Source organism: Pieris rapae, chromosome 16 (assembly GCF_905147795.1).
Source record: "Pieris rapae chromosome 16, ilPieRapa1.1, whole genome shotgun sequence".
NCBI lineage: Eukaryota > Metazoa > Arthropoda > Insecta > Lepidoptera > Pieridae > Pieris > Pieris rapae.
In genome coordinates this window covers 6,231,110-6,255,745 of record NC_059524.1, presented here as the reverse complement: position 1 = coordinate 6,255,745, position 24,636 = coordinate 6,231,110, and the positions used below count along the sequence as shown (strand labels likewise).

Genomic DNA, 24,636 nt, shown 5'->3' with positions numbered 1-24,636 from the left:
TCATGTCTATTAAAATAAATTTCTGATGAAACAGTACAATAATCAAGTGTGGTCAAAACCAGCATGACAGGTTTTATTATCTAAATAAATTATACAAACATTATTATTAGTGATTGATCTGATGGTCTGTAACTTGATCGTATGATGTGAGTGCAATATGTTTTTGTTCGATGGCATTTTTATCAGCCGGATAAAGTAGTTTAGGACTTGAACTGAGTATGCAAACTAACAGAAACCGAATAGAGGAAGTAAATAAAACGAGAAGCCTTCGTCATATTTATTAAGTCCTAAAACATTCATTGTTAAAAATACGATAAAATATTAAATTTTTCTTTATAATGTATTTTTTGAATAGAATACGTTTTAGAACTGTCTTAATTATCTATTTAATATAGAGACTGGCATATTCTAAATACTGCGAGTGTGAACAAGTGATTTGTTTAACTATATATATTTCAGTATTTATACTTGTATTACTTACGTAACTTTCAACGTTTGTAAAAGATGTGGAGGAATTGATATAAAATTTAGCATATGCTTTTAGAAATTGATACCGTGTGTTTAGTGATATTTAATTTGTGATCAAAAATTATCCTGAGGTCTCTTGGAGCATTTTTACGAACCAAGTAACTTTGCTTTTTAAGTAAAGTAAAGTATGAATAAGGCAAATAGTAAAGGACATGGGTAAGATCTTTGGGGCACACCTGATGACACTGATATAGTGATATAGCTTAAGAGTAATATATGGTATAGGTATTGCTCTTCGCAATTAGTGGATATACCTAATATACCATATAATAATGTTTAATTGTACTACAACAAGTATGATTTATTTATTGTTCTCTGTGATCCGTTGACCAATGTTGCCAGATCGGGGGATTGTTCCCTGGATTTAGGGGTTTCTCAACTGTGTGAGGGGCAGAATAGGGGGAACACTACACGAGTTATATATTTTTTGTGTTGTAAGTTTTTGTTCATTCTTTTTTTACTGAAAGTATTCTATACCAAGTATCTCATTGGGCATCGTAGGGATTTCTGGGGAGAAATCAACTTAGTGTAGAGGTATGTCGCCAAGATCATCTGGCGACTAGTCAATAGCACCACATTCCGTTCATACTTCATAGTTCATACCTAATCGGAGGACGGAGGATACTAGACCCGCATTCTGTATTGTGATTTGTGACATACTTGATAGTACTACAACATAACAATCAGTAATCTATTCTAAAAAAATAATAATAAAATAAAATCCAGGCAACTAATCTGTGAAGTGATTATTATAATTTGTTTTGACGTCTCAAAAAACCTTGAAAATCAAATTTGCAATCTACATCCAAGTTGGTTCTAATTTTTAGGTAAATAATTAATTGTATACATTTATAAACAGAGTGCAATGATAAATTTAAACGTTTCTAATTTCTAATAGGAGCTAAATCGCTTCCTGATTTATAAGAAATACTAATATTTTCCTATGTAAGTATGCAACGTTGGTTTTTTTTAGATGAACGTAGTAGAAAACAGAGATTAAAAATTCCAAAGAGAATGTCTGTACCACCGCCAAAGAAACAGGAAGTAACTTCTCAATCATGGTTGTTTTCTGTAACTGTACCAAATATATTATCCAAAGAAAAAGTATTTATAACAGGAAGCACTGCTGAACTTGGTGAGTGGGATTTCAAAAGTATTGTTGCTTTAAATCACGATGAAAGTACTAACATATGGTCTAAATCCATCGTTATACCCAACACTCACGATGTATTCTATCGCTACATAGCGTGTGTGATTAATGAAGAAACAAACAAAGTTACTGTCAATCGTTGGGAGAACCATGTTGGACCTAGAGTCATTAAAGAAAGCATGTTACATCCTGTTATTGATAGTTTTGGTGACTATGATGGTAAACAGAATCTTATTAGGGGCTGGCTAACATCGCAAAATCTTGTACAATTAAAGTTTTTTAACAATCCTTTAAAACTTAAGAGTCGTCTAAATGACAGAGTGGTTCAGATAAAAGTAACACCAGTAAAGTTAAGTTTTGGCGTTGAGCCTCATATTGAAGATTCCTCATTGAGTGCTGATACCTTGGATACTGAACCTCCAGCTGGGGTCTCTGTAGAAGTTGCTACATTAGACAATGATCTATTACTCTGCTCCCTGCAGCCCCAGGAGCAGTTTGGTCGGGAATATAAAACCAATGACACTCTAATAGTAAACATAAATGTTCCTAATCCCCAAAGTATTGCATATCTTATTGATTTTTATACATATAGCCATAGAGCATCAGATGAAGACCCACCATGTCATATTGGATATACATATGTGCTTCCAAACATGCTTCGACCGTCTGAAGGCTGTTTAGAACTCCCAGTTACATGTAACATTAAACATCGCCCTCTTGGCACAATTAATTTTGATTACTTAATAATACAACCTATGGAGGAGAATCTAAATAATTTTGAAGTGTCATATGCCAAACATTGGCATCCGGCTTGGACTGGACTTGAAGTTGGACACAGGGGACTCGGAGCCAGCTTTAAAACTAAAGAGTATGTAAATTTTTTTTGTTGTTTTATATATATAGGCACATTATTTACATAAAATGTAAAAGATTAACGACTTGATGGTACTGATACTGTTTTAAGACTTGTTTGATATTTTTTATAATATGTACAGTTCTTTCTTGGTTATGGAGGCTAAAACAGCCCTTTGTTTGTTCCATAACTTATAAACATTTTCAGGGGTAATGCAATTAGAGAAAATACAATAGCTTCTCTTAAGAAGGCAGCTGCTAGCGGAGCAGACATGCTTGAATTTGATGTGCAACTTAGTAAAGACATGATACCAGTCATATATCATGACTTTCATGTGTGTATTTCCATGAAACGAAAAAGAGAAGTAGATTACTCTGAGATGCTTGAATTGCCTGTTAAAGACTTGACCTTGGAGCACCTACAAAAGCTTAAGGTATACAAAACTACCAAAACAATGCTGTTCAAGCATTGTAATATATTTTGTTTAAAAGAAAAAAGCAGCTATTTTAAGTTCACAATTCATGCCTAAATAAAAGTTGTAATCTTTTACATAGTAATAAATAAAAACCTTATTATTATTTGATTGTATGAATTGCTGTAGGTGATTTATATATCAGTTATCAGCAATTGATAGCATGAGATTAAATGTTTATTTACAGGTCTATCACTTAGTTGAAGGTCGAAATCACGAAACTCTGTTTTATGATGAAGATTTAGAAGAACATCAACCATTTCCAACTCTAGAGCATACCCTTAAGTCACTAGATGAACATGTAGGCTTTAATATTGAACTCAAATGGACAATGGAGTTGAAAGATGGAACATTTGAATTGAACAATCCATTTGACATGAATACATATGTTGATAAGGTATGACAAGAACTGCAATTGTATTCAAATTACATATTTTAAACACAATATTCAAAAACGACCGTCTACGGATTAATCTATTTAAAGAATAAAAAGCATAAATCAATTCAAATATTATTTCAAGCGTACGCAATGCGTTTACGCACATTTTTACTTTGTTACATAATTATAATATAATTGGTCGTAATAAATTGCATTTTCGAACAAAATTGCAATTATATTATAATTAATTATGTCTAGCTTGTTTCCTTCACACTATCACAACTTCTTAAAAAAACGTATAACAATTTGTTTTTCTAGGTGTTGGAAGTTGTTTTGAAATATGCTAGCAATCGTCGCATCGTATTCTCTTGTTTTAATCCAGATATTTGCACAATGGTGCGGTACAAACAAAACAAATACCCAGTGATGTTCTTAACCATTGTAAGTCTTATTATTAATAAATAGTCTGTATTACATTAATTTTGTAAATGTCACGCAATTATTGGTTTTAACGTCTCAAACAATAAATGATTTGATTAATTGAAAAACGTTCACGTAACGTATGGTGTAATCTTTAGCGAGAATTATTAATTAATCTATTGCGTTTAAATAGTCTAAGAAAACCTTTTATTAGTGGTGGAAGTTTTTAGAAAAAACTTTAATTATTAATTACTTAATATATTATTGCTTCCGTATTTCTCTTAAATAACAATACAAATATGATGTATGTACTTGCTTTCGTGCCAATGTTCAATTTGGCACGGTTTATCTTATCCTAGATTTGCATGTTGTTAGTTTACATACATAAAATTATGTTTCTAAATTAAAATTTTCTGCTTGTTCAAATCAAGGGCGTAGAAGGTACGAGAAAAACTGAAAAAAACTTTGTCACCCATTTAAACCGTTAAGGTTTTTATTACAAAATGATTGTGCTACCTGCACCTGCATTGCATCATGCTCCACGTGACACGTCACATGTTAAAAACCGTTTATTATTGTAATAATTAAATAAAAACTATGTAGTCAAGTTAGCAAGGCACGGTATAATGATATCGCTTACATTAGTGTGGGAACAAAACGCAAACATAACAAGGTGAATTAATTCTCAACAAACCTCGGTCGCACGATTAGATTTCTCCTTTGCTCTATTAAGGCAATTGCTTTTTTTTTAAATATTTATTTAACAAAATACAGAACAAAAATAAATGTACATTTGAAACCCACAGTTATATGTAACAACAGTCTAGTCTGAAAACAATTTTCAATCTTGTTTGTGGATTTGTTACGTTTACAAAAAATCAAAATCAAAAATCATTTTTTAATACAGTTGCTCAAAAAGTGGCATATTGCAGGGAGGTATAGCGTTCGGAAAGTGGGCCATTCCCGCACTCGTGCGTTTTCTTTGTCAACTGTCAAAACAATGTGTATTAAAAAGAAAAAACCAACCACGAAGGTTTTATTCAAATGATTCATAGAAGTTTTTATGATATATGATTTCTAAATATTATAATAATTGGATTCAATAAGTTCGGTTAGGTTTCTTTTCATTTCATATCAATTAAAAAAATATTAAAAAGAATTTTATGATATATGCAAATACGTATTTCTAAAAAGTTGACTAATAATTGGATTTTGTTTCATATCAATAAAAAAATATTAAAAAAGAAAAAACCAACCACGAAGTTTTTACTAAAAAAATCACAGAAGTTTTTATGATTCATGCAAATATTTTAAAAAGAAGCTACTATTTGTTTCAATATCACATTTAATGATTGGACTCAATGAGTTAGATTTGGTTTTCTTTCAATAAAAATAGTCTACTGAAGAATTGGCTGTATGGGCCAAGTTCCCTTTGCCTACCCAGAATGGGTGAAGAAAAGAAAAAACAAGCTTTGCTCATATTCTTGCGGTTGGCGCCATTTTCCAAAAATGTTCTTTCGAGTTGAGTTATTTTTTGCACAAAATGAGTAATTTCGACGATATTTTATTTGAATGAATACCACCCGAACGCAGTATAATTGCATAAAATGCTTCGGAGAACAATTTACCGGAAACATATAAGTCGCTACATATCTACGTGCAACGAATTTATTCCCTAGAGAGAATAGAAAAAAGCAAATATTTTAATTAAATTGCTTAATTTTTTCGCAACTGTATTAAAAATAGTCGTTCAGTACACGTGCGGTACCGTCATTGAAACTTGTCCCGACTGTCAACCCTCACCTTCGGCTGCGCCTCGGCTCGGGTAGACATTCGTCGGAACTCGTTGCAATGACAGGCTTTCCGCACTTGTAATGAAATATACTATATTCATTTAGGTAACATAATGTACACTTATGAACGTCAAAAAAAGAAATATACATTAAATGATTCTAATTTTACATTTACTGCCAGTTCTCAAATCAAGGGCGTAGAACGCCTTACTCTATGGAATGTTGATTTATGTGTCCCAACTCCTTGACATTATTTATATTTTCAGATTGAGTTAAACTTGAAATTATTAATTACCGCGACTAAAATACTACTCGTAGCAATTACTATCGGTATTTTTAAACGAGGTTTACTTAATACCGAGGTATCCTCATGAATTGCGCGTAAATATAGACGCATTTTTAATGTAATAAATTATCTTTAGGTCAACGTTCTTTGAACATGTGTGACAAATAATTAGCAACTAATTATGAGAAACATTTTTTTTACACACGTTTAATAAATAAATTTAAGTCGTAAGTACATAATTATTGTAATTAAATACGTCGCCTTTTTAAGTGACATTGAATGTAGTATTTTTCTATTCTTATCTTAATTGTATTTTGTAGACTAATCAATCGAACTTAAACTAGCTTAAGTTATTAACGTCGGTCAGACCATGCAATTGGCCATTTACACATAAAGGGACGTCCATAAATTACGTGAGGTGTTTTTTTAAATCGGTACGCGCCGTCAGATAGTCATTCGTATATTCTCATCCCCAGTCTTGTATTACCTAGCACCTATAGTCCGAGAAAGGCCTCGAGCGTCTATGGCGATTTCGTTGAAACCATCCCACGAAACTACCCGACCCGACTCTGAAACCCAGAGATTCTGGTGTAGTTCGAGTCTCAGATATGTACCTCTAGTACTTTTAGGGGGCAGGGTGCAAAGGCATTTCCACCTCGGCTATAAAAAAATCTATGTAAACGTAGTTCATTACGGCGTTTCAGTTACATTTTGGGCTATAACATAAGTGGTTGCCTGGGAAAAATAGCTCGAAAGCGATAAGGCCGCCAGTTGCCCTTCTTTTCATTTAATTATGTTCAATTGTTATATTGTAATGTAACGAAATGTTAATAAATATTATAATAAGTGCACATTGTGAAATCCCTTTAAAATGCCAACCTACATTAAAAATAAACACTGATTAGTGAACTTTTATTGCATATTTATTAGATGTTATTTCCGTGGTTAACATAACATTTATTAAAATAATAGGAAAATGAATAATGAGGGAAACGGCAAACATTAACAATCTGTTAGGCAACTCTACTTGTAAAATATAAATGAAAATAAATTAATTACAGGGTGTATCGCAAAAATATCCCCCATACCGAGATCCAAGATGCCTATCCATCCGAGCGGCCGTTCAAAATGCAATAAGTTCCGACATTCTCGGTATCGTGGTTCACACTGAAGACTTGCTCAGGGATCCAACACAGGTATCTGATGTTTTATATTTTTAAATTAGTTTTGAAATTTACTTTTTTTTCTTTGTACGTCACTTATTTTATGGCAATAGGTTTTAGGGCCAGTTTCTAGTAAAAGAAATGCCACAATTTACTGAAATGCGACGAATAAGTTTATATTAGAAATAAAAATAAATAATTAAATCTCCACCGATGATATTACATCGTGTGCAATTCAATACGCTAATAGTGTTATGTTTGCTATCGCTATGCATAGATGGCGCAATTTGCGTAAGACGTGTCAGATTTTGTATGAAGACTGCAAGAATCTTAGTGCTTTCATTTAGTTCCCTCTGGCACTACTCGATAAAGATTTTACTATCCTTTATTCTTCTTCTATATTTTGTGTTAACTGTTAATTTACCAATGGACATTCTGTCTATGTGCGAATCTAAGACTCGCTTATACGGTAAAGGAAAACAACGTGAGGAATTCGGCATGCTATAGACCTAAAATGTCGACGGCGTGCGCGCAGAAGGCTAATCACCTACTTGTCTATTGTATTCTGTATTGTCATACAGAAACCTAAGGCCTAGTTCTACTACATTTTTATTGTAGGTTTACGTAAGTTAAGAATGGCCATAGTTACGGTGAATAATGAAGAAAAGCAAAATTTTTGAAGGTAAAAACCTAGAATTAACTTCTTCATTTATTTTGCGTCGGACTTTATACATTCTTATTATCCGCTGTTACCTAAGTAAAACCTTAAATAGATAATTCAAGGAAGCTTATTGAAAAATTGCCAATTATATAATAAAACAATCATTGGTTATCAGACCCCTTTACTGTTCAGTTAATATAACTGCTGAGAAATTTACAATGTTATTTATAGTATATGCTTGTTTTACATCTACGGCTCGTACTAAGTACGAATATCATTTTAAATATAGAAGTCAGATGTGAAAGTGAAACAAAAGTTATGCTCATATAATCGCAAACTACTAATGTTTATGTTAAAATTAAACGGATTTTAAAAAGTTAATCACATAAATTATGTCATTAGACATAGCATCCTCATGGTTATTTCAAGGCCGCCCAGGGGGTCTGGTTCTGGTATCACAAATTTCTAATTCATACGTTAAAGTTCGTGGATTTTGAGGATTCTGTTGATAATACCAATTAAAAATGTTCTCTTAAGCAATACGTTATAATCTCACACGTCCTACATCCACCCCAAATTACCCCCCTACAAACACCCATGTTACCTAGAATTTCAAACTTTGTGTGACCAACCCCCTGACGCAAAACAGAAACACACACACGGGGGTGTGTGTTCTTTGCATCAGATTCCGAAAGTACTATAACATCGATTTAATAGTGCAAATTTAAATTGTTTTGCCAGTCTCACGCAATGTTGACCAACTCATACTTAATAACGATACGACGTAAAATATTCAAAGAGTTCAAGGAAAACGTGTTCTATTCACTTTAATAGTTTTAGCAGCTACCTGTTTATACATATTGTGTATAATTTCTATGTGCTTTTTATTTATTTTTCCTCGGTATATTGCTATTCAGTTTTTAAACTTTAAAAATATATATATCTACAATTTACAAAATAAACATCTAACAGAATAAATGTTCGCATTCTCTAAGGATTACTAATTAGTTTAAAACAAGTTTACGTATTAATTGAAATAACAAAATAAAAATTAATTGGTGTCGACTGTAATAACTCAATGCTTTATAATTATATATTCTTAATACGTGCATTTAATAATGTTATCTATAGATTTAATGTGGTATTACATAATGATATATGTATAATACTTTTAATGCGTCATGTGATATTTTTTGAAACTAATAAATGTGTTATCGTTGTAGCTTATTCCAGGGGCTTATCAACCAATATAAGGATGTAATAAATATTATGGTTAACAGGTGTACTCGATTCTCATACATGTACTAAACGTAATTGTTAACGATATTGAATCAAGCGATATCTTACTTTTAAAACTGCATCTTTATTTAGGGAGAGCTGTACTCATGTGAGAGTTCAATACCAAACCTAGTAAACTTACGCACATATTTTATTGACGTTATGCTTTACAATATGAGTAATTATTTATTTTCTTCAAATAGGAGAAGCCATTTTGAATCATGGTCCGATCCGAGGTTCAAACGCTTTACCTATGGATTGAGACTCGAAATCTACAGAGTACACCTAAGCATACAATTTAAGATTTATGTGACACTCGCATACCAATTCCTGTTATATTATGTAATTTCTAGGTTAAGTTGGCAACCGATGCTGGTCTAGTAATATTTTGCTGGGGCGACGATAACAATGACAAGAATACAATTAAAAAGCTAAAAGAGATGGGTCTACATGCCGTTATCTATGACAAACTGGATCAGTACATTACCAAGGAAGTTAAGGTACATTTTTCTCATTCCTTTAATATTTTTTTTTTAATTTTGCCCATTGTACTTATGCTACTGTATAACTTGCACCTTGTTTCTATCATTTTTTTATTGATAAACTGCTATTGAGCGTAGACAATAATTTTAAAAAATTGCACATTTATTTATAAAATTTCTTGCTTATTGATAAATCTGGCCGACAGGAAAGCATTTTTCTTATGGAGGCCCGTGACTCGCAAAGGGAAATAATGCGCCTTGCTGCGCTCGACGCACTTCCTACCACAGACAGTTCCTCTGTGGCAAGTCCTTGCGAATCATCTCGGCCTTACCTTAATCTTGCTGTCCGGGAAAAACTAGCACAACGATCAACAGTCACTTCTCTAGAGTCGCTAGCTTCATCTATAGAGATCCGAGATGACGCTTCCGACAGGAATCTAAAGCGAAATCGTGACTTAGTTATGAACATTGAAAAAGAATCGCAAGTGAAGGAACAGCGAAATTCGTTTTTGGGCCTTTTCCCCGCCGGTGATTCTAAGGGTTCACCCAAAAAGACGCGTAAAGAAAATTAAAATAGCACCCATTGTTTTTTTTAATTGTTTGCTCAATATTTTACAGGAGATTTTAATTTGGTATCATTACTATATTCAATTTATTTTTGGGCTATTTGGTTTAGATTAGAACCACTTTTTAAATTAGCCACTTGGCAACGTGTTGATTTACACTTTGAAATTTGTAGAACTGTGATATGTCATATTATTTTTAAATGTATTTTTTATATTATTTATACGCTTGAAATTATTTAGTATATTGTGATTTTAGTCAATAAACTTCATTAAATCATAAATTGTGTTTTTAATTTCATACAGTAATTTAAGCCAATTTTTTAACATGTCTGGTCATAGGAGTAAAGGAGTCTGTATAAGGTATCGTAGTTTATGAAAAGTCGTGAAACATTTCAACTAAAGTCCACTCTTGCATTCACAATATCAGTTTTCTCCGGTTGGTATAAGATTGTTTGCATTGTTGGCTCACGGCTGTACACCAAAGGATTTTTTTTAGTTTAGCTTCGAGTAAAAACGTACACTTATGAACGTCAACAGAAAAGATTATAAATTAATTCTAAATTTACTACCAGTTCGCCTGAACTTCGCAATTAAAGAGACTTTAATTGCGAAGTTCAGGGCTAGATGTTGTAGTGCCACTACTTCTTTTATATGCGTGTATTACAACTTGCACTTAGACAAATTTTTGTAAATTCCTTAAAATAATAATACTAGTTTGTTTATTCATAAATAATAATTCAGTCGGATTACACTGTTTTTACAAACGCTCAGCGCGTGTTCCTTTTCATCATATAAATTTGTCGGACAGACAAAATACCTAGTACTTAAAGATAGTGTAGTAAAACTGGTTAGATTAGTCTCTATTTTACTTATTCAACTATTTTAAAAATAAAACCATTTATTCAGTTGTAAATTGTATAATAATATTCATCTTAACTTATTAAGTACATATGGGACGGAATGTTATTACATCACATTCTTATATGCTTCAGGCACCATAAACCCCAGAACGTTTTACAAATAACGCAATGGTAATAAATTTAAATATAAACTCCATAATAACCAATGGTTCTTCTGTTACATGTTTAAACTTTTATGACTAAGTATAAATGATATGTTAGGAAAAACAATTTTATTTCTATTATACAATATTAAATAATTTATTAGGATCGTAAAACTTTTTACAGTTATGGATTTCATATATAAGCATTAAGTTCTTGGGATTTTAACTAAAAATTACGTTAGTTTTTCTAAAAATATTATATTAGGTAACGTAAGACATAAAGTAAGGTAGCCATGTTACCAAATGAGGACAATATCTATTATTTTGTAAATTATAAACCCATTAAAACGCGTGTACCAATCTTTTCCAATTGTCCGCATGATTAAATAAATTTATTGTTTTATAGACAAAATTGGTTACAGCCGACTTTGTAATAAGCCGATTCTGTTGTATGATAATATGTATTTTTATTTGGTATCGGCACGTTACTTTGCAAAATGTTTCGCGTATGAATATTTACTAGCAATAGACCTGAAACTTTGCGCATTTTACAACTCTTGTCAATTGACGTGGCCGTAATAATATATACATGCTTGTAATATATAGGTTATAATATTATTGATGTGGGTATTTCATTTGCAATTATAATTTTAGAATAACATGTATGTACAATTTGGGGTACTCAAACATGCTCGTTGATTAAATAAACTCAGTGAAGGAATTAACAAGTTGGTGTTAAAATTTGTACATAATGAACTTCCAGTCATAGCAATAAGTATTAAACTAAATTGATTAAAATATATGCGATAATTAGTACATTGTTGGTATAAAAGGTTAAATATATTTGTCTACAAAAAAAACATTGTGCTTGATATGTATTAAATATAGAAGTTAAAATATATTTTATTCCTTATACTACTCATATAGAAGAAACTAGAACAAAAGAATATTTAGTTATAAATTATTTCCGGTAAATAAAATCACAACCGGGCTACATATATTGAAACAAAAAGTATAAACATAAATAGTATTTAAAGAAATGGACGTAAATGAATAAAGCTAGCGTGTTTATCAAATAGCTAAAAAAATTTTAACACATCAAAATAAAATAAATAATATTAGAATCTACAACAAAAATGGCCACTTAAAAACTCATTAAATTACATACAACAATAAAATGGTTTGTATATTGAATGTCGATTATATTAAAATATAAAAATAATATTGTGTCAAAATATGTTATAGATTAGTCATAAATCTAAAATTGGTTAAATTAAAAATGTATATGCCTAAAATAACATACATTTAAGAACCACATTTAGAACATTTGACACCATTTAGTAAAGTGGTACAATGTAAATAATGTTTACATAATAGAGACAAAGTGTCACTAGTGGCTATTAAATCAATAATTACCAGCCATTTAAAATATACAACAAATTTAGGTTCAACATTGGACGGAAAACTTCAGTCATTATTACACGTGAATACTTTGATTAGGTAATGTAAAGTACTTAGCTAGGCCAGCAGGTGGCTTCGTTTTGAGATGCTCTTCTATAAACTGGCAGGGACAGACAAATTTTTCTCCGTGGCGTCCTGGAGAAAAACTGCTGAGGTTAAGTCTGTTCTTCATTGCATGTGCCCCCCATCTGCCTACATAGCGGACATACAGAAGAGCACCTCTTTCCTAAAAAAAAGGAAATCTTACATTAATCATCAAAGTCATTCAACATGCATGCATGTATGACTCAAGTCTCATCAATAATATTTCAATTGTAATTTACAATAAATTATAGTCACAAGAGGCTTTATTATTTGTTGAAGTACTTAAAAACCTAATATGTAATAAGCAAAATAAATACATATACTAAACAAGAATTTTGTAAGCTTGTAACATGCTAAGCTTTCATACAGATATGCTATACCATCAAAACCAATTAAAATGAGACTTGCCAAGGATTAAAGTGGTTTGGTCAATCAAGACCTCTTCGCCTTAACCAATTGTTGCATGACACACAACAGGCCCGAGTATCTTTGGGTTCTTTGTTGCGTAAGATTTCTTCAACATATTGACAAGGACAAAGGGCCCGGGATAAGTGCCGAGGGGCAGTAGGATTTCCTCCTTCCTCATCTAAAGTCCAGTCAAGTCTGCGACGCAAAAAGTCCTTGCCCCAACGCTGGAGGTAACGAAGGTACACTTGCTCGCCCATATCCTGCACATTTTATACCACACCCATGTAACACCAGGTTTAGTAAGTATATAGCAAGTGATGAATCTTTTTGATAAATAATTTTGAATGAAACCAGTTTCTTTGCTTTCTGAATATGTGGATAAGCATATACTACATGAGTGAATATTAGACCTTGCACCTGCATGTATTTGTTAACCAAGTTAATGAATAGTTATTGATAAGTCAAATGAACAAAATTGTATACATATTTTATTGTGTAAAAGTAGAATGAGAAAGTTTATCTACACACACATTTGTAAGTTTTTTGACAGTCAAATAATATTTTGCATTTTAAGATGGCTTATCAAACTGTTCATACCTGGTATTTCAAATATTTTAGTCAGTTATCCACTAATATCCAATATTAGACAATAAATACATAATAGATTTATACATAACCATATTTCTAGCTACCAACAAAACAGTTTATAATGAAATTAAAATTTTAGTCACACACTAATGAAAATAAACTTGTATTTACCTGTTTTCTTGACAACCTTGTAGTTTGACTTCCTCGTATTACAATATCAGTTGCTTGAACATCCAACTTCTGTTCCCAGCCTTGAATAATAGTTTTCCCTTCTTCACTAGCAATAAATTGTTGAATATGAGAAATACAAGGTTCAGAGTCAAAATACAGAAAACAAAGATGAACTTTGTGGCAGGATAATTTTCCTCTATCATCTAAAGCAAGAATCAATTTATGTTTAATGAGCAGCTTATTTACACTTGCTAAACATCTCTCTAATCCTTTTGAAAGTCTTAACTTGATCCACATGCAGACAAAAATTGCCAATGCATTTAAAATCAACCACACCACGCCAAGGCTAAATAGTGTAAGTCCAGTCAGGCCTGAGAATAGCAAGCTGAGAAGTACTATAAATGCTATTGTGATCCAACAAACAAGTACTCTCTTGTAACAAATGTTATATAGGGTAAACCGGGCATCATTCACCAGTAATTCCATTGCATGAACATACTCCTCCACTGTCAACTGAAAAAGCCAAATTTAAATATATATTCAGTTAAAACCTTTAACAACAACATAGTTTAGAAGAACATATCGGTTATATTGACCAAATTCAAAGGTCCTGAGAGTAATATGTGTAGCCCCTTCTATGTCATTTTAACAGTTTTTGACTGTATATCATTATATTTAAATGTTACTTATATATTATATCCACTCATTCAAGTTTATAAGACTTTATAGACGTAGAGTATACTAACATATGTGGGTTACACATATATAAAATGTGAGAAGAGTTTACCTAATATAAATTGTTTAGCAGTTAACTACAAAATGAGTACATAATGATTTGTATGTTTTACTTAATGACGGTAAATCAATCTATAGTCAACTTTGTTTGGTTCTAAAATTACACACTATTTTTAATAAAGTGAGAAAGAAATTACTCACTGTTAACCCTTGAGCCATTAATTCCTCTGGAACCAATTCTGGTCTGAACTGAGCTGGTGTAATCCATGGCAAATTTGTATTTACAGGGAGTAATGTAACAATTATATCCCCATTACCTAGAACAACAAAATATGTTATGTAAATAGAAAGTGTATCTAGTGTATAATACTTATGAGTATAGACTTACTAAATCCTTGGTGAATATTAATAACTTCTACATTTTTCTTATGAGGGCTTACTGTCTCTAAATTTTTATCATTTCGCTCTAAATTCACTTGAACAGATTCCGTGTTTAATACCGCAGGCACTCCTATATTCGCAGATGGTCCTGGTTGTGAATTAACTGCTATACCATTACCGGTAGCTGGGTCTTTATCTTCATCATCAAACTTTACCCATTCCGTTCTTTTATTTTCATTGACTACATTTCCATTAACTTCTGAAGAACCAATTTCTGTTTCTTCTATATTACTCATTTTGTTCGTTTATCCACTGGGAACTGTCTAAATAATATAGATTTCACTTCATGTCCTTATATATTACTAGTTTTAAATCACTTAGTAACTTCCTAATTTGTAGTAAATATAATTTAGAATTTACAAAAAAGCACAAATCAAGACGTCAATAGAACAATTTTTCGAATTTATATTATGCCAATTTTATTAGATCATAAGTCACAACCAATATCACAAGGCACAAAGCATAGAGTATATTTGTTGCTCAATATCTTGGTATGACTAGTAGGTTGGCTTACGTTTTATAACTCAAGTTCGATTGTCATTTGTCAATAATGAATTGCATTTGTTTATATTATTAGGTTATATATTTGTTTATATATATTCGATTGTCATTTGTCTATAATGAATTAAGCAATTGTCAGACTCAGAAAAACTCTGAGTCTGACAATTGCTTAACGTCAGGCAAATTGAGTGATTGTTGCAACTTGCAAACATTGTATTCATGTATTGTAACAATTCTCCATAGCAAAATAATAAATTGGATTGGTATTTGGTAATCTAATTAAAATATTTTTATTAAAAGTATTTAGTTATTTTATTATTTCACTTTAAAATATGTATAAGTATTATTAGTTAAGTTTTAACAAAATAATGGCTATCGTTAAAACTCCGGTTTTAAAAGTGATTTTATGTGGTGAATATGGTGTGGGCAAAAGTTCTATATTTCGACGATTCATAAATAATTCGTTCCTACCAAATGCTGATAGGCGATCTACTTTGGGACTTGATCATTTCGAGAAACTATATCAAGTTGGTGACAAGGAAGTCAAGGTGAATAACTAATTTAATTAGTATTTTAAAAAATTATATCAGATTATAGATTCTTTGTTTATATATTAGTATAATAAAATTGGGTCTTTACAAATTCATTTCTACCATACTAATATAAATAAACTGTTATTACCCACAGTTGCAGTTATGGGATACTGGAGGAATGGAAAGAATTGCTTCAGTGACATCAAGTTATTACAAATTTGCTGAAGCAGCAATTTTAGTGTTTTCTTTGGATAATATTTCTTCGTTTCATGTATTGAGTCAACATTTGTTAGATATTGTGACTTATGCAGAGAATGCAAAAATTTATCTATGTGGAAATAAGTCTGATCTTGAAGGGACATCACCACAAGTAACTGATGCTGATATTGAAACTTTTTGGTTAGTTATCTATATATTAAAAACTATTTAATGTCATTAAATTGGATTAAGCTTTTTACTATGTCTCTCGTGCAATAGTAGTTATGGTAGCTGTTCCTAATTTACAATTAAATTTAATACATTTTGTTACAGCGAACAATGTCACAATCTTATTAGTAGCATTTATAAAACAACATGCAAAACTGGAAAAGGCATAGAAGAGATGTTTAGAGATATTGCCTCACAACTTGTAGAAGCAAATCGTTCAAGAATTGAGCTCCAAGCTTTAGACCACAACAGTTTTAAAATATCTCAACCTGAATCTCCTGAGGAACCATCATGCAGTTGCTGATTTCATCATGAAAAGCAATGTAAACTTAGTATTTTACCTTACAATTTATGTCTGAAATATTATACATATATGCATAAATTTTATATATGTATGTACTGTATTGGTAATAAACTATCCATTATGTAAGTTGCTATTTTATCAAGTTATGATATTTTTCTTGGTTGACATTTTGATATTATTTCATTACTCAATCATGATGCCACAATGTTTAACATGAAAAACATAACATGGGGACAAATATGCATAACAATTTAACAGTCCTCACATACAATGTGTTTCAAGGTTGTATTTTAGTATTATTTTATTTATTAATCTAGGCCTAAGTATCAAACTAATTTATGCTATCTTGTAATTAATATTATTTCACATAAAAATACAATGTTTCTAATAACTTTTATTTTCGTTGCTTCTGTAACTTTTTCTTAATATATTATTTTAAAATTTCTCAATAAAGCTAAATACATTTACAATATTGTGTAATCAAATTACAATAACAAAATTATATTGTGTAAATTGGATATGCAAATAAAATTTGTGTGTTCCTTCCACTAACAAAAATTTTAATCAGATCTTTAGAGCTAAAATTAAATAGCCTAGTACAATTCTTTCTTTATACAAAATAACAGTTTATATAAGAATATTTATTTCCAAAATTTATTTTCTAACTGAATAATACAGTTTTTATTTTATTAAATTAGCTAGTGTTGGGCATTATTTTACAGGATGATGGGCTTTTAAATATTTAAATAAATGGCTCTCATGTAACATTGAAATATTTCTTCTGAGAAATGGAATCTGCTAATGAGAAATATGCACTACATATATTTAACTGTTTACAACTCAAAACCTATACTTAGGGAATATTTTTATATTACGTAATCACTTATAAATTAAGTTATCACATTTAAGGCCCTAATATTATAATCTTAGACTTTCATTATAGATTGAGACTAACATTGTAATATTAATGATCCAACATCCAATAGTTGCCTTCATTTAGTGCTGAGACCATTGTATAGTTTTGATATCCACTCCTTCTTGAACCATTTCCCAAAGAGGACTCATTTCTCTGAGACGTTCAACATGCCTTATTGTTTTCTCTGCTGTATAATCTACTTCATCCATTGTAGTAAATCTTCCTAAGCCAAACCTAAAAATTTAAGTGGTTAAGTCTGCTACAGCTTCACTTACATACAAGCTAAACCAATAATTTATTAGCTTAAGATATAATTTTCCTCAATTCCTTAACTACTCTACACACAAATAGTTTTAAGAAACTAAGGTTTGTTAAGCAAATGTACCAGTTGTTGGATTACCACCAGAATAGCATCAAAGTCAATTTCTCAGTGGAACATATTACGGATAACACACTTTTCATACACAAACATTAAAATAGTTTCAAAAATACCTTATTGAACTATGTGCTAGATCCTCATCTGTTCCAATAGCTCTTAATACATATGATGGTTCCAGAGATGCCGATGTACATGCTGAGCCACTTGACAAAGCAATATCTTTTAAAGCCATTAATAAAGATTCACCTGAAATAAAAAAATTTATTAATACAAACCAAAAATCAAAATGTAATAAACAATTTGTTAATTACATTATTTTTTTTAAATGAAATAAAGCATTTTGCCAACAGCTATTTATTATTAACAGAACAAATTATATAACCACTGTAGACAATGATTTCTCCAACACAAACAAAAAAAAATTGTACAACAGTTAGTGTAGTCTATTTTAGCAAATTAATGATTTTACATAAACAAAGTATAATTTAAGTTTCTAAGAATATACATACCTTCTAATTACATTCATTCAATGTATATTTTATGATGACAGACAACATACCTTCAACATAAGCAAATGATAAATTAATACAGCCAGGATAAGATTGTTTTACGTCTCCATTTCTGATTACGTGTGTCAGCTTTGAGTTTATTTTGTCTAAAAACCTCTTTGCTAAATTTTCCATCCGTGCATGATCATATGCCATTTCTCGTTCTGATAGTTCACATGCTGCACCTATGATAACATTAAACCTTATAAACGATAATCTCAATTACTATTTATTTTATTTCTTTGATATTAATTTGTTAACATATTGAAAACAAAAAATTCTAAAAAGTAATGATGTGCTGTGTACATAAACTTTTATATTAGTTTATATAATAAATATATAATTCCAGATATGTCAATTGATTACTTACCTAAACCAACTACTAGTGAAGTGGGAACTGTACCACTTCTAATACCTCTTTCTTGACCACCACCACTCTGTATAGGTTCAACTCGTACTCTGGGTCTGCGCCTAATATATAAAGCCCCAACTCCTTTTGGTCCATAAACTTTATGACCAGATATAGACATTAAGTCAATGTTCATGTCATTCACATCCAGAGGGATTTTTCCAATGGCCTGAGCTGCGTCTGTGTGAAAGTAAGTTTTATGTTTCTTACATATTGCTCCAATGTCTGCAATAGGCTGTTTCACACCTGAAAAATATATTCTAAAGTTAAAACTGAAATATGTGTCTAATTTCATGCTATTAAATATACAAAATAATTTATACCAATCTCATTATTTACTGTCATAATTGATACCAAACTAGTTTCAGGTGTTAATGCAGCTTCTAAATCTTCTAAATTAATTATACCATTTGGTCCAACTGGCAAATATGTTACTTTAAATCCCTCCCCTTCCAGAACTCTACAAGAATCTAACACACATTTGTGTTCCTGTAAATAAACAAATTAATCATTTAACAAAATAAATATACATTGAACTTATTTGAGGTACCACCCAAGATACAATTATTGTATTTATAATTGACATCATACATAAGATAATTTAAAATATGTATGTACTAACAATCTGTGTCGTAACAATATGCTTTTTTCGTGGTGCATAAAACCGTGCAACTCCTTTTATAGAAATATTGTTAGACTCTGTAGCTCCTGATGTGAATATTATTTCTTTAGGATCCGCCCGAATTAAATTAGCTACTTGCTCTCTTGCTTTCTCAACAGCAGCTTCACTCTCCCATCCATAAGTATGAGTTCTTGAGTGCGGATTACCATGATAGGTTACTAGATATGGTAACATAGCATCCAAAACTCTGGGGTCCTAAAAGAATTGTTGGGAATTATATATAAGCTAAGAGAAATTCAATAACAATCGGAAATATATAGGTTATTTTACATACTATTGGCGTTGTAGCTTGTGCATCAAAATAAAGAGGTCGGCCGATTTCGTCGTGTTTAAGTGAAAATTTATCATTTTCAACTAAAACAATAAGAAAATTTTCAGTTTTTTTTGTTAGATCTCTATCTATTGGTGCTTAAATATTGTTTACCTGAGTTTGAAAAAAATCTTTTTCCCGAAAACAGTCTAACTGCGCTTTTTTGATGAGATTTTCTGTTTAGTGCAGGGATAAGGTTTTTTATACGAAACATTGTTAACTTTAAATTTTTTAAATTAAAATTCGAATATTTAATATTTTAACTTCAGAGTTCGCTTCTCTTTTTTTAATTTTAAGACCTGGTAACATAGATCTTTTAGTCATAACTTATTTGTTTTTTTTTTGGGAATGGAATCTCGCTGTTGGCCTAAAGGGCTTTTACAGCACAGCACGGGCTGTTTGGCGAGCTTAACTCGAACCTCGGCTTGGGCCGTCGGGGGGGGTCAATCGCCTGAAGGGCAGGACGAAGCTCACTGGAGTGGCGAAGTGCGAAGGAAAGGTCCTCGCCTTCCCCGGTGAAGGCGGTTTTTAACCCTAGTCTGTTTATTGCTATTATTATTGGCCGCGCGGGCAGCTTTTAATTTATCGTTTGCAACTTATTTGGATTGGATCGCTACTCCTTGCTTAAGTACCACAGAATACAGATGAATAAAAGTCTAGACTCTAATACATCCTAGGAATTATTTATTAGAAATTAGAACCTAACAACCGACTATTTTTTTTAAATTATACTCTATGTGCCCAGTAAAATATAATATAGTTAAAAATAAAAAAAATCAAATTGCATCTTTTTTTATAATATAACATTTATCTTTTCTTTATTTAAAAAAACAAGAGACAGTTACAGCATAGGAAGGTAAAATGGAAATAATAAAGCTAAGTTCAGAAGACTCTTCTTATATTACAATAAAATCTAATTTTAATTGAATTATAGACATCAGAAATAATTCTGAGGAGCGTTGATTGTATTTGTAGTAAAGGCTAAAAGGTAAAAGTTATGAATAAAATGACTATTTTTACCGGTCCAATAGGTAGGTAAATTACTAACTAGTACTAAATACTGTTAGGTAGGTACATAAAACTTTTCTTTTTTTTATGATTTTGAATTTGGACGCATACATTATTTTTAAAACTTCTTTCGATATTGCGCCATTTCACATTTTTTTTCGAGTTCATTATCAAATTACAATATGGAATGGGGTGTTCCCACAGTCACACACTTCAAAAGCTTGGTATCATCCGGAAAGGTTATCATTCTGCGTCAATGGTGGTGGGGCGGGTTTTAGGGGTCACAAAGCTACAGTTTTCCTAAAAAAGGAGTGAGGAAAACAGCCGCACTGTATCAAGAAACAGTTTTGGATAATGTTGTAAAACCTCTCAGCAATAATTTAAAAATAAGTATACCGTGGAATTTGCAACAGGATTATGTACTTGGTCAAAAGAGACGAACTACCCAAGCCTGGCTTAAAACCCTCATCTAGCCCAGACCACCCTTCAAATGATGGTCTGTTTTACAGGACGTGGCCTAAACGACACTGCGATATTGAGTATCTTAAAAAATCTTAGGAAATACTTGACAAATATTGAAAAAAAAAACGATTTTGTATTTTTTATTTACCGATGCTGAAAAAACGATCGATTAATTAAAAATCGTTTTTTATACAAAATGTTACATCTCTAAAAATCAATAGAAAAGTAGAAAATGGACGGTTTGTTTACGAATTTCAATACAGTACACAATTTTTTTTAAAATACTTAACGCAACCCTGCAGCAAAAAACACTTAGAGGTGGTTCAATTAAGGTCCCTCGATACACCTAGATAATCAGTATCATCAAATTCGTGTTTATGATTTCAAAGACCAACCCGTGTTCTTAAACGAATATTAAATTTTTTATTATTGTATTACTTGTCGTTTTTTTTCTATTTTCTTGTTACTTTGGCGTTCATATATAGCGGGGGACTGGGGAGGGCTGCACCTGGTGTCACCTTTTTTGGGGCGACACCTACCCGGTCTCTCAACTTTAGAACAATGTACAAACAAAAATAAATATATTCCTAGCATAAAAAAAAATCTTTTTCAAGGATTCCTCCACTAGCTCAGCTCTACTCGCGATCTTGTAATAAATGATCCATGTCCTTTATCATATAAAATTTATTGCTTTATACTTTCGATGGGGTGACACCACCAACTTCCGCACCGGGTGCCACCCAACGTAGCTACGCTACTGATAACATTGCTGTATTTTTACTTGATGCCAGATTTATAAAGTGAAAGAAAAAATAGGACAGTAAGTCTTTGCCACAACACGATATATGTACGAGACTTATCAAACCAGTCATGTCAACACCTACAGAGAAAAAAATTCCAAGAATTGAACTGATGAACTTCATATATCCTTAATATTGAGAAAAAAAACCGGCTTGGTTTCAAAATGGAATTCCGCACATTGTTTAAATCGTAGGACACAATTAAAATGTTATCCTAAACATAATCATAATATGATTTTTTTCACATATTTAAATTATTTCCTAGTTTAAGACGGCACAGTACTTGTTAATATACTGAATACAAACCCATCAAACCTAAAAATTTTAGGGTTCACGAAAATTGGAGGGTTCGAAATTAAATTTTATTTAATATTTCAATACGGATTTTGTTTATCAAGCTATTCTATAAATTCATTTTATTTTCAATATCTTTTATGAGTCATTGGTTTGTTAAAAAGGGAGAACTGATGTGGTTGTAATTTTACGAATTCACAAATAGAGGTCTTATAGCTTGGTTCACGAAATTCTCATGGTGCAAATAGCAGTTATTCTAACTGCTACTTAAAGACATGACTTAGCAAGTGAGCACAAAGTCTTGACTCTAAATTTTAATATATCCGCATCTAGGCTTTGCAGTGTGAATGTGAAGTTATTAAATATTTTCTTTTCAATAATACCTCAAAATAACATTTACTATGAAAGATTCACATTATTAATAATAAACCAGTAGATTATTCAAATATATCATCATATGTTACAAGAGATCTCTTAAAATCTTTAGGTGGTGGTTGATTGCGAGAAGCAGATGTTGAATTCCAGTTTCCCTTTGATTGAGGGGGTCTCCTTGCAAATGTAGTTCGCCAGCCTTCTTCATTTCCATCAAGAGCAATTTGGGCTTGGTTAGCCATGTCTGCATTATCAAATGAAAGAAATACTCTGAAAAATTAAGGCTTTTTATAAGGCTTGTTTTGCCTGGTTATTATCATAATATTGTATTTGTTAAATATATATCTCATATTAATGCACAATACACAGATACACACACAATAATATTTCTACTTTTTACATACTTATCATCGTCAGGTTCTTGAATAAATGAAAAAGGTTCAAATGATGCCAACCGACGTCTCAGAACTTCTTCAGTGATATTAGTACCAGTAACCTGCAGATAATTTGTTTTATTTCCAGTATTAGGAGCATCACTTCCGCCTTGATTTCTAGTTCCTTTCTCATCCCTAAAAAAATAAGGATGTAAAAGTAACTTTTAAAACAGTTTCAGTTTTTTATTTTGTTTAAGCTAAAACTTACTTATCTCTAGCAGTAACAAATGAGTCATAAAGATATTTGACTCGAGGTGTTGGTTTTTCTTCAGGTGGTGGAGGTTCTTGAGACGCACTAAACGGTTGATATGATGCAACACCACCAGTTCCTCCTGTTGAACCACTTAGTTTTCTTTCTCTCCCTTGTTAGAATAATGGTAAATATAAGTAAAGGATTCAAGAACACAGGTATCTTTAAATATTTTTATAAAATTATAATTCAAAATATTCTGGTAAGTGGTTATGACATGAAACCATGATCATTTTCTTTCTATACTCTGACTTTATTTATATCACATTGAATGTAACTATTACAATTTAAATTTCCTAAAGAAAATGGACATGAAACATTTGGAAAAGTTTTGTTAAACATATCATTTCAACTTTTTATACATATACTCAAATTATTATAAAATTAAGATAATAGATTTTTACCAGCTCGTGGGCGTTTGAAGGTGGCATTTTGAGGTTGCGTTGGAGGACTTTTAATAGCTGGAATGGCACCACTTTTTATAAGTTTTCGTGCTATTTCTCTAGCGTCTCTAGCTTCTGTCGGACGTTTAGGTAATACGGGTTTCTCGGGTTCCTGCTTAGGAGCTTTGAGTGCCTGAAGGGCTTTCTTCTTTTTCTTTAATTTCTGGTACTTTGCATGTAACATCAACTCTTCTTCAGTGAGATTAGAAGGAAAATGTAGATACACCATGACTATAAAAAAATCACCAAATCACTTAATAGGTATTAAATTATAAGAAAATTTTAAACCTACGACTAACGTAGAATTTACAAAAAAAAAACAATTTTTAAGAGCAAGCAATAATAAAGCAAAATAAACGTATGCATTTGTTGATATAGATAACTCATAACCGAGTAGTGACACTGACACTTACACTCACGCTTACAATCAAAGTTTTTTTTTTTTTTTTTTTTTTATATTATGGCCCGCACGGTTTGTGCATTGTGGCCCAGGGTCAAAACAGGGAAACGGGTAAAAAAATAAACGTAACGGATGGAACGGAATTAAGGAAAGGAAAATCTATAAAATAAAAGATCAATTCTTATAGAGATAGATATAAAAGGAGTGTAAGAAAAGATATTTACATATATACACATTCATAGG

At 31.4% G+C, this 24,636-nt stretch overlaps 5 protein-coding genes across 9 annotated transcripts; 2 read left to right on the top strand and 3 right to left on the bottom strand.

Moving 5' to 3' along the window:
• The first annotated feature begins 1,210 nt into the window (after positions 1 to 1,210).
• LOC110999094 (glycerophosphocholine phosphodiesterase GPCPD1) lies at positions 1,211 to 10,312 on the top strand. 3 transcript variants are annotated; one of them, XM_022267996.2, is made up of 8 exons: positions 1,211 to 1,355; positions 1,502 to 2,546; positions 2,739 to 2,964; positions 3,191 to 3,400; positions 3,701 to 3,823; positions 6,943 to 7,077; positions 9,337 to 9,483; positions 9,672 to 10,312. In XM_022267996.2, exons 2-8 carry the CDS (start codon positions 1,543 to 1,545, stop codon positions 10,035 to 10,037), a joined length of 2,211 nt encoding a protein of 736 aa, XP_022123688.2. In that variant the 5' UTR covers positions 1,211 to 1,355; positions 1,502 to 1,542; the 3' UTR covers positions 10,038 to 10,312. The 3 variants fall into 3 exon arrangements, with proteins under 3 accessions (XP_022123688.2, XP_022123685.2, XP_045487563.1); XM_045631607.1 differs by lacking the exon at positions 1,211 to 1,355 and having other exon boundaries at positions 1,531 to 1,663; positions 2,271 to 2,546; XM_022267993.2 differs by lacking the exon at positions 1,211 to 1,355 and having other exon boundaries at positions 1,370 to 2,546.
• A 1,206-nt stretch (positions 10,313 to 11,518) lies between these two features.
• On the bottom strand, positions 11,519 to 15,401 carry LOC110999104 (transmembrane protein 268). 2 transcript variants are annotated; one of them, XM_022268009.2, is made up of 5 exons: positions 14,870 to 15,397; positions 14,683 to 14,798; positions 13,747 to 14,259; positions 12,988 to 13,247; positions 12,589 to 12,721 (listed from the first exon to the last, which is right to left on the bottom strand). In XM_022268009.2, the coding sequence occupies exons 1-4, from the start codon at positions 15,156 to 15,158 to the stop codon at positions 13,008 to 13,010; spliced, it is 1,158 nt and encodes a 385-aa protein (XP_022123701.2). In that variant the 5' UTR covers positions 15,159 to 15,397; the 3' UTR covers positions 12,589 to 12,721; positions 12,988 to 13,007. The 2 variants fall into 2 exon arrangements, with proteins under 2 accessions (XP_022123702.2, XP_022123701.2); XM_022268010.2 differs by lacking the exon at positions 12,988 to 13,247 and having other exon boundaries at positions 11,519 to 12,721; positions 14,870 to 15,401.
• A 208-nt stretch (positions 15,402 to 15,609) lies between these two features.
• On the top strand, positions 15,610 to 17,069 carry LOC110999100 (ras-related protein Rab-24). Its single transcript, XM_022268004.2, has 3 exons — positions 15,610 to 15,971; positions 16,111 to 16,355; positions 16,488 to 17,069. The coding sequence occupies exons 1-3, from the start codon at positions 15,792 to 15,794 to the stop codon at positions 16,684 to 16,686; spliced, it is 624 nt and encodes a 207-aa protein (XP_022123696.1). The 5' UTR covers positions 15,610 to 15,791; the 3' UTR covers positions 16,687 to 17,069.
• A 206-nt stretch (positions 17,070 to 17,275) lies between these two features.
• LOC110999099 (cysteine desulfurase, mitochondrial) lies at positions 17,276 to 20,225 on the bottom strand. Of its 2 annotated transcripts, XM_022268001.2 has the most exons (8): positions 20,045 to 20,225; positions 19,895 to 19,974; positions 19,561 to 19,815; positions 19,262 to 19,427; positions 18,900 to 19,184; positions 18,541 to 18,714; positions 18,095 to 18,227; positions 17,276 to 17,836 (listed from the first exon to the last, which is right to left on the bottom strand). In XM_022268001.2, exons 1-8 carry the CDS (start codon positions 20,142 to 20,144, stop codon positions 17,683 to 17,685), a joined length of 1,347 nt encoding a protein of 448 aa, XP_022123693.2. In that variant the 5' UTR covers positions 20,145 to 20,225; the 3' UTR covers positions 17,276 to 17,682. The 2 variants fall into 2 exon arrangements, with proteins under 2 accessions (XP_022123693.2, XP_022123694.2); XM_022268002.2 differs by lacking the exon at positions 19,895 to 19,974 and having other exon boundaries at positions 17,277 to 17,836; positions 20,045 to 20,172.
• A 1,870-nt stretch (positions 20,226 to 22,095) lies between these two features.
• On the bottom strand, positions 22,096 to 24,322 carry LOC110999107 (negative elongation factor E). Its single transcript, XM_022268011.2, has 4 exons — positions 23,955 to 24,322; positions 23,509 to 23,662; positions 23,271 to 23,435; positions 22,096 to 23,136 (listed from the first exon to the last, which is right to left on the bottom strand). The coding sequence occupies exons 1-4, from the start codon at positions 24,220 to 24,222 to the stop codon at positions 22,932 to 22,934; spliced, it is 792 nt and encodes a 263-aa protein (XP_022123703.2). The 5' UTR covers positions 24,223 to 24,322; the 3' UTR covers positions 22,096 to 22,931.
• Between the last annotated feature and the right edge of the window lie 314 nt (positions 24,323 to 24,636).

Bases quoted from the DNA above. Each gene is read 5' to 3' on its own strand.
- LOC110999094 (XM_022267993.2), top strand. From the start codon at position 1,480: ATGCAACGTTGGTTTTTTTTAGATGAACGTAGTAGAAAACAGAGATTA. The intron at 3,824-6,942 runs GTAAGTCTTATT...AATTAATTACAG, and splicing joins CAGTGATGTTCTTAACCATT to GGTGTATCGCAAAAATATCC. The intron at 7,078-9,336 runs GTATCTGATGTT...TGTAATTTCTAG, and splicing joins TGCTCAGGGATCCAACACAG to GTTAAGTTGGCAACCGATGC.
- LOC110999104 (XM_022268009.2), bottom strand. From the start codon at position 15,158: ATGAGTAATATAGAAGAAACAGAAATTGGTTCTTCAGAAGTTAATGGA. The intron at 14,260-14,682 runs GTGAGTAATTTC...TGGCTTTTTCAG, and splicing joins TAATGGCTCAAGGGTTAACA to TTGACAGTGGAGGAGTATGT. The intron at 13,248-13,746 runs GTAAATACAAGT...TAAAATGTGCAG, and splicing joins CAAGGTTGTCAAGAAAACAG to GATATGGGCGAGCAAGTGTA.
- LOC110999100 (XM_022268004.2), top strand. From the start codon at position 15,792: ATGGCTATCGTTAAAACTCCGGTTTTAAAAGTGATTTTATGTGGTGAA. The intron at 15,972-16,110 runs GTGAATAACTAA...TATTACCCACAG, and splicing joins TTGGTGACAAGGAAGTCAAG to TTGCAGTTATGGGATACTGG. The intron at 16,356-16,487 runs GTTAGTTATCTA...ATTTTGTTACAG, and splicing joins GCTGATATTGAAACTTTTTG to CGAACAATGTCACAATCTTA.
- LOC110999099 (XM_022268001.2), bottom strand. From the start codon at position 20,144: ATGTTTCGTATAAAAAACCTTATCCCTGCACTAAACAGAAAATCTCAT. The intron at 19,816-19,894 runs GTATGTAAAATA...CAATTCTTTTAG, and splicing joins CACAAGCTACAACGCCAATA to GACCCCAGAGTTTTGGATGC. The intron at 19,428-19,560 runs GTTAGTACATAC...GTTTATTTACAG, and splicing joins ATATTGTTACGACACAGATT to GAACACAAATGTGTGTTAGA.
- LOC110999107 (XM_022268011.2), bottom strand. From the start codon at position 24,222: ATGGTGTATCTACATTTTCCTTCTAATCTCACTGAAGAAGAGTTGATG. The intron at 23,436-23,508 runs GTAAGTTTTAGC...TTATTTTTTTAG, and splicing joins TTTGTTACTGCTAGAGATAA to GGATGAGAAAGGAACTAGAA. The intron at 23,137-23,270 runs GTATGTAAAAAG...TTAATTTTTCAG, and splicing joins CAAGAACCTGACGATGATAA to AGTATTTCTTTCATTTGATA.